At 37.5% G+C, this 12,338-nt stretch overlaps 1 protein-coding gene across 1 annotated transcript in view; it reads right to left on the reverse strand.

Annotated features, from left to right (window-relative positions):
• Positions 1-12,338, reverse strand: part of GLRA1 (glycine receptor alpha 1) — a 65,796-nt gene that overhangs the window by 17,823 nt on the left and 35,635 nt on the right. The window contains exon 3 of the mRNA XM_088134679.1: positions 6,227-6,294. Coding sequence (XP_087990805.1) covers positions 6,227-6,294 — 68 coding nt within the window. The remainder of the gene's footprint in view (positions 1-6,226; positions 6,295-12,338) is intronic.

Raw genomic sequence — 12,338 nt, forward strand, 5'->3', positions numbered from 1 at the left:
ATATACAGTAGCTTGCCCTGTCAGTGTTGGTGGGGGTATTGTTTTCTCCTTGGTAGTTCCTCGATTCGGTTGTTGTTTACTGCTTGATTGTCCATCTGAGTTGGTAGTTCCTTGATTAGGGTATTATTTACTGCTTGATTGTTTGTCTGGTATTGATCATGGTGTTAATCCCTGCTTATCTGGGTGTTGATTGCTGGCGAGGAGGTATTCTGGTCTTCTTGTTTCCTTTTTATTGTCTCTTTTGAATAGTGTGTAAATGTTGTTTATCTCTATGTGCCTGTTGATGGCTGACTTGTCTGAATACCAAACTTCCAGGAATTCCCTTGTGTTTTTGGATTTAGCTTGATCTAAGATGACGACAGTTTTCCAGTTGAAACTATGGTTAAGTCTGTCCATGTGTTGTGAAATTAAGGAGTTTTCATTGTGTCTTCTGACTGCCAGCTGGTGTTCATGGATGCTCTCTGCAAGCCTTCTGCCTGTCTGTCCTACATAGTGTTTGTTGCAGTCCTTACACTGCATGTTGTAGATGTAGATGTGTTTTTTCTTCTTGGGCTACTAGGTCTTTTGGCTTACTTAAGATGCTTTGGAGGACTTTAGTTGGTTTGTGTGATGCCATGTGGTTGTAATAGTCTGTTGATTGTTTCTGCGATGTTTCTGATATATGGCAGTGTTATCCTTTTCATAGTTGGTGTTGGTTGTGTTGTAGTGGGTTGAGTGGTCAGGCACTTTTTGATAAATGAAACGTCTGCAAGAGAAGCCCAAGGACTCCACAACTTAGGGTCCTTCAGAAATGAGCTGTGGGTCAGATGACGGTAACATCATGATTGAAAAAAAATGCATTACTGCGCATGCTTGTACCAGAATTGGATGTAAATGAGGAATGGCTCATATTATTGTCTTGCATGCTGAAATAACACAAGAATGGGTTGGCTGCTCAGGCAACTCAGTCTAAATGGAAGTTTGAGTATATTGTTTAAGGCTGAAGAATTAAGGAATCCAGAAGAAATAATTTAATGGGACATAGCCAATAACAACATTTTTTCATGCAACTGTGAAATTGGGTTGTGCTTACATTTCTTTTAAGCATTAAGGGACTTTTAACAATAGTCATGGAAGGTATATGTAGAATGTAAAGGTATAAGGAAAGTTGCTTCCAAATGTAGGAACATGTAGTTTTCTTGGCAACAATATGGAAATAGTTTGCCATATTCTTCTTCTGGATTATTTTTTTCAATTTTCCAGTCTAGTCTACAGCCTTAGGACATCTAGGCAGTCAACCATCCAAGTATTGGTTTGTTCAGAATCAGTCAAGGCTGGCTATGTGCTACCATCTGCTGTGAGAAAGCCCAAATGGAATTTATAAGTGGTGATAGATTTATGATAGATAGATAGATAGATAGATAGATAGATAGATAGATAGATAGATGAAAGACTTAAGCCCTAGATACACTTAATTGCATTTTAAGGGGCAAATAAGCATATTTTTCTTTGGAGATGAGATCTAAACAATGTACACAGGCTGCAGGAATTCTATTTTAATATGCAGCCCTGATTGATTCCCAGATCGGCAGTAGATGGGGGTGAAATTGACTAGGGTTCTGTCTCCTCTCCTCTACTGTTCAGCAGAAGATCAGTAGGCCTGCAAGGTGCTAGGCTGCCTGGATATTTTTCAAGCGATTGGCTGAAAATGGAATGGCTCATAGGAGCCAGAAGAGAAAAGAGTTCTTACCAGTAGGTGGCTAGACCACCCATATACTCAAACATTGCAAACAAACAAACAAACAAACAAACTATGATACTGTTTCAAATAAACTGATGGAGAGACAGGCAAAAAGACGACTCAGCTCTTGAAATGATCTGATCAGCCAATTCCAGTGCCAGTTCTAAACTGGTCCAAAATCATAATCTGGCAGTGCCCAGAGGCTCAGTGTCCCTGCAATTCAGTTGAAAACTGTCAGTTTCACTTTAGACCCATCATGCAGCAGGAAAAAGTCAAGGATGGATGGGCACAGCTGAACTGAGTACTCCCTTCCCTTTTATATGCTTCAAACAACCAGTGAATACCCAAAGACTTACTGTATGTCTATGCTGAATATTACTGTGCCTTAGAGTGCAAAAGGTAGAGCATGGGTGGCAGAGAAATATTTTCCAAATCACTTCCTCACAAATTGGCTGTCTGTTTGTATTTTATATTTTATAAAAGTGATGCTGCAATGATTTGTGTTCTCCCACAAGCATAAGTTTAAAAAAATTACTCAGAGCAGGCTACAAAAAGCTGAGGCTTGGGATTTTGTAAGGTGGCAGGGTTTTAGCTTGCTGCTGCTTGTCTTTCAAGAGTTCCGTTGACTTTGGCCATCTGATGGGACCTGCCTGCATTGAACTCAACCTATGTATTTGCAGGTGTAGTAGAAAGTAACAATAATTTACCAGGCATTGCAAAGAAAATGTCAATAAGCCTTCAGGGTAAGGGTTTTGCCCCTAAACTTTCTTACTATTCTAGAAAGTTGGAATATTACATTTTTAACATCTCCTGTTTACCAAAACACTTTATTATTTGATTGTGAAATAATATGACTCCTAACCATTATTTTCAGTGAATTCACATCCAGACTCTGCTTTCCTGAGTTCTCTCCATTACCCTTTTTAGCAGCAGCAGTTGTATTGCAGTTGCCTAAAGAGTCATATTATGGATGACTTTAATTTATGTAAAGAAAAGTCATCCATAATGTATCTATAGATCACAAAGTCAACCATAATATCTATAGATCACATAAGGGCATTACAGAATGAGGATCTCAAATGTGAATGCATGGTCATTAAAAGTTACTTTCGGTCTTCTGACTCTGAATTGGTTAAAGGTCTTATTATTATTTCAGACTGGATATTACTAATTTTGTGTGTCCCCATCTTTTTACACATTGAATATATTAACATCTTTTTCATCTTGACTTTCTGCTGCTGAACTTTAGAATAACAAAGATTTGAAACAGCAGCAATAGTAAAGTAAAAAGTAAAGTAAAGTAAATAGTAAAGACACAGTAGGATCCCAATGGGTGAAAGTTTAGAACATTTTGGTAAGGTAAAAAACAATGATCACTCAAGTTGAGCTCAATGCCTAATGATTGCATGTTTGACATTGCCTTTTTCTGGGATTTTTTGTAGAACTTCCCAATCTATCCTACAGACCTGAGATTCCCCATGATCTCCTATCCAGGTACTATCCAAGTTCTACGTTGCTTGCCTTATTGCTACTTGCTGTGCTACTCATCAACAGGCAAGCACACAATCTTGACTTTATAGACCTCCTCTTTAGGCATTGTAGGGGGAGAGCCATGTTGGTGTTTGGTAGCTAAAAATCAGTAGGTGTCTAGTAGCACCTTTTCTGACTAGCAAATTTTATTGAAAGGTATAAGCTTTCATGAGCTTTTAATTTTATTAAAAAGCCTAAGCTTTACAAATTTTATTAAAAGGCCTAAGCTTTACGAAGCTTATGGCTTTTGTTAGCCAGAAAAGGTGCTACCAAACTCCTTCCCAAAACCTGGGTATTCCATCAAAAAGGCTGCTTTTGTGTTCTTGAGTACCACATTTCAGAATACTTCTCTATATAACATTTGATTAAATTGTAGGATTCACTTCCATCAGATGTGATGATGGTAACCAATTGAGATAGTTTTAAAAGGAGACTGACCAAATTCATGACAGAGCTGGCTATCAAAATTATCAGTCCGCATGGTTGTTCATGACTTACCATAGCATGTCTTAAATATAAACTGCTAGGAACAAGAGGACTATCATCTTACTGTCCATGCTTGTGAGCTTTCTGAAATGTGTATGATGCCAATGCTGGGCCAGCAGTCAACATGACTTTTTAAATGTTTTGATTGCATTCTGTCTGCTGTGTTTGATCTCAATTGGTGGTTTTACAAGCAGATTACTTCTTCATAGGAACTGACACTAAGTGTCTTCTTGCACAGATTTTATGGTATAGGACAAATTGGGCATTTATTACATGTGCACCACTGACTGATGAAGCTACTTGGCCTCACTTACAGTAGCAGCTAGTATCACTGGCAACCAGGCCCTCAGCAACCACACAGGATTGACTCCAGTTCTCTCTGCCTCCACCACAGTTATTAGTAAAGGTAAGAGTTCCCCTCCCTTTCAGTTGCCTTCAGCCTCCACTCAAACCACTTCTAGGTGGTGGTTAATTGCCTTTTACCAGTGACAAATATCTAAATTGATTAGCCAGGCATCCAAAAGACAGTAAAGCTACCCTTAATAATATGTGAAGGGTTTTTTCCACACTTGTCTGGCTTTGGTGCCATGCATTGAGTGGTAGTAGTAATAAATAAGAATAGTAATAAGAATTCCCATGATTCTTAAACTCATGGTTAGAACCCAAAAATATCAGAAAGTACACAATCTAAAAACTGTGATATTGGATGGATGATTTAGATAATAATAATAACGGGGGTGGAACGGGGGAGTGGCAGAATAGAATGGACAAGCACTTAGCTGCATCTTCCAAAGCACACCTATGGTTGACTTAGTAGCTGAGATTCACTGCATTGCAGTGGGTAAGGACCACCATTTGGGCTGTTACAGCAAACCACCTAGCAACAGACGAGCACCAAATATCTACATATTGGTCCCTAAGAAAATTTGATACACAGAATGGTAAATGCGTATTGACACAGTACTACATTAAGATCTTTAAGGTACCTTTGCCTTTGAAAATCCATTCCAAATAAATTCCCCTCCTTTAAAAACTAGATAGATGGATGGATAGATGGATAGATAGAATCCTACTCCTTTCTTTGTTGCTTCTTATTTTGTGAATTCCACCACTGGAACCCTTATCTTCAAAAGTTCTATGTATCTTCTGTGTAATTTGCTCTCTTATCCTCCCTAATGTTTGATCTGCTTGCCAGAATTCCTCTTCCTTCTGATCTTCTGATAATCTCTTTCTTATACTGATAGTCTTTGTGCTCTATCCAGCATTTATTATTCTCTTTTGTAATGGTGAACTCATTAGACCTTTACATGTTGATGTAATGATACCTACCACTTTGTGTGCTGCAAAAAGATGTTCTCTAGCATCTTTAAATGTCAACTTTAATGTTTTATGTGTGAACTAAAATTCTCAATTCAGACATTTTATTTATTTATTTATTTATTACATTTGTATGCTGCCCATCTCCCCCAGCGGGTGACTTTGGGCAGCATTTTAATAAACTTTCTAAATAAAAAAAGGAAATTATAATAACTATGTAAATTTCACCCCAAGAGGATCAGTATTTGTACAGTGATCTCAAAACTAAAGTAGAGTCATCAAACTCTTTTGGCTATATCTGCTCAAAAAGCCAGCTCTTCAGTTTTCTATGTGAAATTCCCAAATGACCTGATAACGCAATTTTCCACTTCAAAATAAGTCTTTCAGAATGCTAAAATATTTCAATATAGCTTCTTATTTCCATGGCTAAAACTGGCATCTTTTACGGAAAAGCTGTGTTTCAGTTAAAACGAATATTAAAGTGGGGAAAATGTCCTTCTAAAAATGATAACAACTTCAGCTTCATGGTCTGATGATAGAAATCCTTTTGGTTCCTGTCTTTGTCTTTATACTTTAAATAAGGGATAGTATGGAACTTTATGTGTTAGTGTGGGTACCATTTCCAAATTCATGTACAAGGCTAGTATATTGACCATATGAACAATTACAATCATGTCCCTCTGCCAAGCTTAAATCATGGCACAGAATGAAATTAACAGGCAGTATTTAATGGGTATAGTATATAGTGTAAAAGACATGGATTACCTGTGTTTGTATTAATTTGAATGCACCCTGAAAACACTGAATCTGTAGCACTCTTTGAAACTGGAGTTTTCCATTTTTGCCTGGTTAGTGAAATAGATTACAGGACATGACTATAAACCAGGAGATTTCTAATGCTGATCTGTGAAATAGCATAGTTCCTAAAACAACACAGAAATCAGTTTAATCTGCTGCTGAGTGGAGAAGTTGATTTCCTTCTGCTTCCAGTTAAAAACGTTGGCCTCATCCTCTCAGCAAAAATACAGCCAGCTTGGGACTCATTGGTGACCAAAAGGAAAAAGAGCAGATGGGAACAGAGAATGGTAACATATATTAAGCATATTATAAGTAAAATGTCTATGCTGTCTTGTGAAGATCCTTTGCATAGATAACATGTTTCACTCTACTTACCATTGTTGTTTCTGCAATAGACCCAAAGCTGTTGATGAAAATATTGCAGCTCACATTCACTGGTGGACCTGTAAAACAAGTAAAGGCTTATAGAATCCGTTGTGTGTCAACTCGTCAAAGTAGACTATTATAGTTGAATTAAAGTCTCTTCCTGAATCCATTGCCCTAGTAAGCTATAATGTTAAGAAATCTTTCATTTGGTAACATTCTTCTACTTCCTTATACTAGGTCAGTTTTGTGGTTTTATATAAGTAACCACTTGCAACCATTTGTGAAGACTTTTCCTACTGTCTTCCAACCAGTTTGTCAGAATGCATGGAAGATGAGGGTCATTGAGTGGCTGTTTGTACATAAAGTCTACACACTTTGCACACAATAATCTTTGCACACAAACCTAGTGTATGGGATTGGGTATAGGAACCACAGTGTAACTGTGTATCTCATTTGTACACTTAATTTATACAGTTGGAAGACGATATAATATAAAAAGAGGTTAGACTTAAAGCTTGTAGATGGTGAGGAAGGCAGATGTGATTTTAATGTGACAGAAAAGGGAATATATTAATTAGGTAGGAAGTAAATATATTAACTCTATTTCATAGATTCATAGAATTTTAGAGTTGGATAGTGTCTAGAGGTCATCTAATCCAGTGGAGGGCCTACTAAGGCATTTTGGATAGATAGACCTCTATTTGAAGACTTCCAGTGGAAGAGAACATACCACTTCATGACAGCCTATTCTACTGGTTGACGACTCCTACTGTCAAGAATTTTCTTCTAGTATTTGAACTTAATTAAAATTAAATGAAGTTGCTGTCTTTTTTCCCTCACCCAACTTGCTTAATAGCATTGTTCCCACCTAACATTTATTTATTTATTTATTAAAGCAATTTATGTGGCTGCTCAATTCACTCACAGTGATTCCAGGTGGCTTACCAAAATGCCCCTAGCATGCTGTTTAAAGACTAAGGGTGATCCTTAGGTAAAAGTAGGTGTGCACGGAAGGCTTGATATGACATACAGATTTATTTTTATTACATTGTAATCGTTGCCATTGTTTTCTTATAAATTTGGGGATCTCTACCTGATTAGGATTTGATCCACAAGATATAGGAAGCATGTTGCACTGAGCTGTATCTTCCTTCACATTTACTGATCTTTGTTTCTTTTTTCAGACTAACCTTCATTTGAGGACAGGAAGAATCAGTGAGCAAATTGGGGCCCAAAGTAACATTATCTAAATCCCTTCAGCTCCTTGACTTTCGATTACAAAGACCCCCTGGACAAAAGGATTCAGAAAACCCCACATGTCCTTTCCAATAAAAGACTAACAAAGGGCATCCAAGCTGAGAAGCAGCTGAAAAGGTCCCAAGAGAAATGACGATTCGAGTCAGAAGCTTGACTGTCTAGTAACTGAAATGATCAGAAATGTGCCATGCCGAGATTCGCTTGATTTCCTTTTTGTTTTAGTATCTGTTATTACTTGGCTGTCTACCTTGGAAAGATGACAGAATTAAACCAGCCAGCAAACCTAGCCCAAATATAAATAAATCTTTGCAAATAGCAGTGGCAGACTGCAACATTCAGTAAGGATAATGTATCAATCTATATTCAGGACCAGGATATGGCTGACTGAACATGAAGGGGAAAAGGGTGAGCACAGGTCTGTCTGGCTTCAAAGGGCTTGCCAGGAAACAGCTCCTGCTGATTGTCTAGACACACGGAGTTCCTTTAGGATTCCTTGATAGAACCAAAGGGCTGATTCACACTTGCATGCCAGTCAATGGATTTCTCTATACTTGATCGCTATGTATTTGAATTCCATAAGATCACATGGTTACTGAAGGAAAATGCTTATCTAATGCCAGGCCAGAAAAGGCTTTGACCAGGCCTGTTGTTTTAGGGCAATTCTAAGAGGTTGCTGTTTGGGAAGGGATCCCAGCAGTATCAAGTCTGACTTAGGTTCAAATCAAGAGTGCAAAGTCTACAGAATCAGACTCATTTTGATGTGGTTGAAAAAAAACTGGAGACTTGTGGTCTCTTTACAATAGCCAGAGGCATTTGCAAGGGTGTGTGTCTCTGTGTGTATGAAAAATGACAAGATGTGGGTTGCGATCATGCAGTTAAAGCCCCATCCCTTTTTACATGCATCATATGTGCTTGTAAAAAAGGAGCAGGGCCTTGATCACATGGTCTTGAGCACAGTCTTGACGTCTTTGACCTCCCTCCCTTGTAGACACCCCAGGCATGAATATCAACACTTTCTATGGTTTCAGCATTCAGTTGGCGGTTTGAGTTCCCTCTGATGAGGCTGGGTTTTTTTTAAGAACTACCCAAATTTAATTTGTTATCTTTCATTTGGCTCTCTTCTGTTTGAATTTCATGCAACTAGGGTATGTGCATAAGCAATAAGAAATTGAGTGGAGAATAGTTGTGGGGTGAGGGCAAATGATGGGGGCTGGATAAGCCAATCACTGGAGGAGCAGGGAGACCTTTCCCTCAAAGGATGTTGGATTGGGCTGTTGTGGTGCTGCTTCTGAGCAACCAATTTATTCATAGTATGATATCTTGTGTCAAGAATGTCTTTGTAGACGAAGGGGCAGACTATTGCGTACAAAAGAAACCTGTATGAAGCGAAGAGAGTCTTTTACAAAGTTGCTTACCCAGGTATATGGAGCAGCATCACCATTAATACAAGGCCAAGAAAAAGCAGAAGATGATGATGGAGAATGATCTGCTTGATGGTAAGCCACAGCTTTCAAATGTGTAAGAAATAATAGAAATGTAGAGGAGATGAGGGAAACTGCATGATAAAAGGTCTATCATTTTGAAAGTACACTTTAGTGTGATTCTCTGTAATAAAAGGCAAAGAAGGACAGAGTTTATCTTGCTAGAGGCTAGACGCTGGAAATATCATGCCAGCTAGAGGTACAAGGGGTGACTCTACCCAAGGCAGTTTTAATTGAATTAATGTTAAACAGACTCCTAGAGTATTTTGAAATTGTGAATACTCTAGAAACGAGGAGGATTCAAACTTACATTTTGTAACAATACATTTAGGAGCATTTAATAGATGCAAAGGTACTAGCAAGTTGTATTTAAAATCAAACAGAGAGATAAAGGATGTTAATTCTGCAGCAAATCTAAGCATATGTCAGTTGAGTACTCCCAAATAAAGGAATTGTGTGAAAACTAATTGCTTGTAAAGCTGTATTCAGGAAAGGACAACACCTCCAGGAACAACAGAAAAAACACAGGCAACAGAGTGATAAAGCAGGCAGACAGAAACATTATCTTGACACAGAGAAGATTGCCAGAACTAACAAAAAATCATTATGAAAGGATCTGCAACTAATCTGATGAAACCAGTAGTTTAATTAAGGAAGGGGAGAGATTCACTGAATTGGGCATGGACTGCAAAACTCCCATTTATCTAGCAGTTGGAAGACAAATCTTTTTTAAAGGCAGAAGGTCTCCAAGGCTACAGAGAAACTGGAAAGAGAGGAATTGGATAGTAGTTTATTTGAAGTGGTTTATGTGAATGAGAGGACTAAAACTGCAAAAACAGTACCCATATAAGAAGAATCAGAGTTTGTGGTATAGAAGATAGGTAATAGAAACTGGATTGTAGTAACTCAAACTGAGAATCCATGGGAACTGAGCAAGAGATCCTTGTGGAATAAATGTATACGCTATATGAAAAGGCAAAAGAAAACCAATTCCTTTTCTTCAGCATAAAGAAAGTCAATGCACTCCCTAGAGAGTACTATCTTCACAGTGATATCCAAGGATCCACGATGACTGCAACCCCAGAAGGAACAAATATCTATTGACCTTTATTACTGATTTCTGCAGATTAATATTCACTTACTTGATCCACCAATTTCTGCTTTACATAGTTGGCTATCCCATCAGGTCCCTTGTTTCACTATATTTACTCCTTTGCAGTCCTGCAGCATCTGTAGGGCACCCTTGTTTACTCAAGAAATGAGAAGTATCTTGCACAGCAAGCAAATTACATAAATTAAAGCATAGCAGCATGCTTATTTTGTGGCCCTGAAAGTTCTAAAGTGACCATTGCTCTGTCTACCAGCAGCCATTGGGCAGAACTTTTCTCTGAAGGCTTAGGAATGACAACATCTGGATCATAGGGATGCAAAATTAGAACACATGAAGGCCTTCTCTGGCAAGTTGCTTGGGCAATTTGAGGATAACATTAATTCTACTCAGTCTGACCTTGATGCCATTATTGATTTAGATTCCCCAGTAGCAACAGATGCATATAGTCAGAAAAAAGACAGCTCTAGCCAGCATTATATTTGAATCCAATAAATTTGGGCTGCTTTAAGAGCTAAGTGTTAGTCTAAGACTACACATATAAAATGAAATCATATGCATTCAACATAATTTCAGCTCATACAAATTTGATACAATTACATCCAAAATTCTCTGTTTTTCCTTTCTTTTTTCTCTTTCTGTTCTCTTAAAGAAAGTTTGACTAGCCTTTTTTATTGCCATGCATGCCTCCCACCCCACTGTCCTGTCCAATTAAACTACACTAATGAACTGATGTCACATTGTTCAAGAAAGCTTTGACAATAGTACAATGTTCATTTTAGCTACAGGCTAGACGGCCTTGAGATTTAGCATAACTAATTATTTTCTTTAAAAGTGTCTGAGATCCTGCAGATGTGAACAAGAACTACCTTTGTCTGGCAAGACATACACAGTAAATAAACTTCACCATGCTTCAGTGTTTTTACTAAGTGTGGCTATTTGAAAGTGATTGTCTCTCGACACAAAGAGCTGCATCAGTTATAATAAAGGAAGTGTTGTTCTTTACCTCAGTACTGATATAAATTCTACTGATTTTGAATAGCCAGTTGAACTGCCTCTACATGTTTCCCACTTTAGGATATATGTATGCTGTCATGTTAAATAACGAAAGAACTAGAATGTGATTCCGATCAGGAAGTCCTTCCTATTAAGCTCCCTTTACAGTTGACTAGGAGTTGTGAAGAATCAGAACTCTATGATCCCTGAACATACATCACAGGTCCAGACTGCTTTAATGTTTCCTCCCATCTTTGATTCTTGGAACTGTAGTTGCTATCAAATGAAATAGTAAATCTCAAAGCAGATTTAATCATTGAACAATTACTAAGGTTCTTTGGATGAATGAAGAAGCCATGATAGTTTAAACTGGTAACTGAAGTAACACAGTTTGGTTGGTCAGAAAAGCTCTGTAATATACACAACTATATATTTTATCAAAAAAAACAACTGCAGCTAAAAACATTCATAATATCAAGTTTATTTTCATTAGATTAATAAATCAGTATAAAAAAATTCAAGTGCATAGATAAAGGGTTCCCACATTGGTACTTAGGAATGCCAATATGCCTGTACACATCTCTTTCCCACCTGATTATTTTGCATTAAAAAAAATGAAATCAAATTTTAAAAATGAGAAGCAGACCAAACAGTAAAGCAAAGTTGTCAGTTTCTCTCTTGCATATGACAACATATTTATATACACTCCTATCTATCATGTCTTCTCTTAGACTTCTCTTTTGCAAGCTAAAACCATCACCAGCTCCTTTAAGCATCACTTGTAAGGCATGTTTTATAGACTCTCTACCATCTTGGTAGCTTCTCCATATTATCTCTTTTAAAGTGTGGTTCCAGAAATAGAGTACAATACTCCACATGAATGGAAGAATTTTTTGAATCCCACCACAAGTGCTTCTATGAAAAAGCAAGATCTGGGAAATTGAAGATACATAGTTTTCTAGCTGGAATTAAGTAAACAACATCTTATTCCATTTATTACCTTCTTCCTGGGACTGTTATCATGTGTTTAGGTACCATGGTAATCAGCTATCTGCTCTTTGCTCAAACCCTGAATCCCTTTGAAATTACTTGAAAACTAGTAATTGTTAATTGATGGAATTATGTAAATTGGGGTAGTATCTTGACCATTTTTACAGGTAATGTAAAAAGATATAAGATTTGCACAAAAATTTAATAGGCTAGTTGAAATATGGAACTTTCGAAATGATGTATTTAAGTATTACAGAAGGCAAAACTAGTCAATCCATTGTCTATTCAA

Source organism: Python bivittatus, unplaced genomic scaffold (assembly GCF_059951505.1).
Source record: "Python bivittatus isolate LINGU-HERP-01145 unplaced genomic scaffold, Pbiv_v1 ctg000080_np1212, whole genome shotgun sequence".
In the NCBI taxonomy this organism is placed as follows: Eukaryota; Metazoa; Chordata; class Lepidosauria; order Squamata; family Pythonidae; genus Python; species Python bivittatus.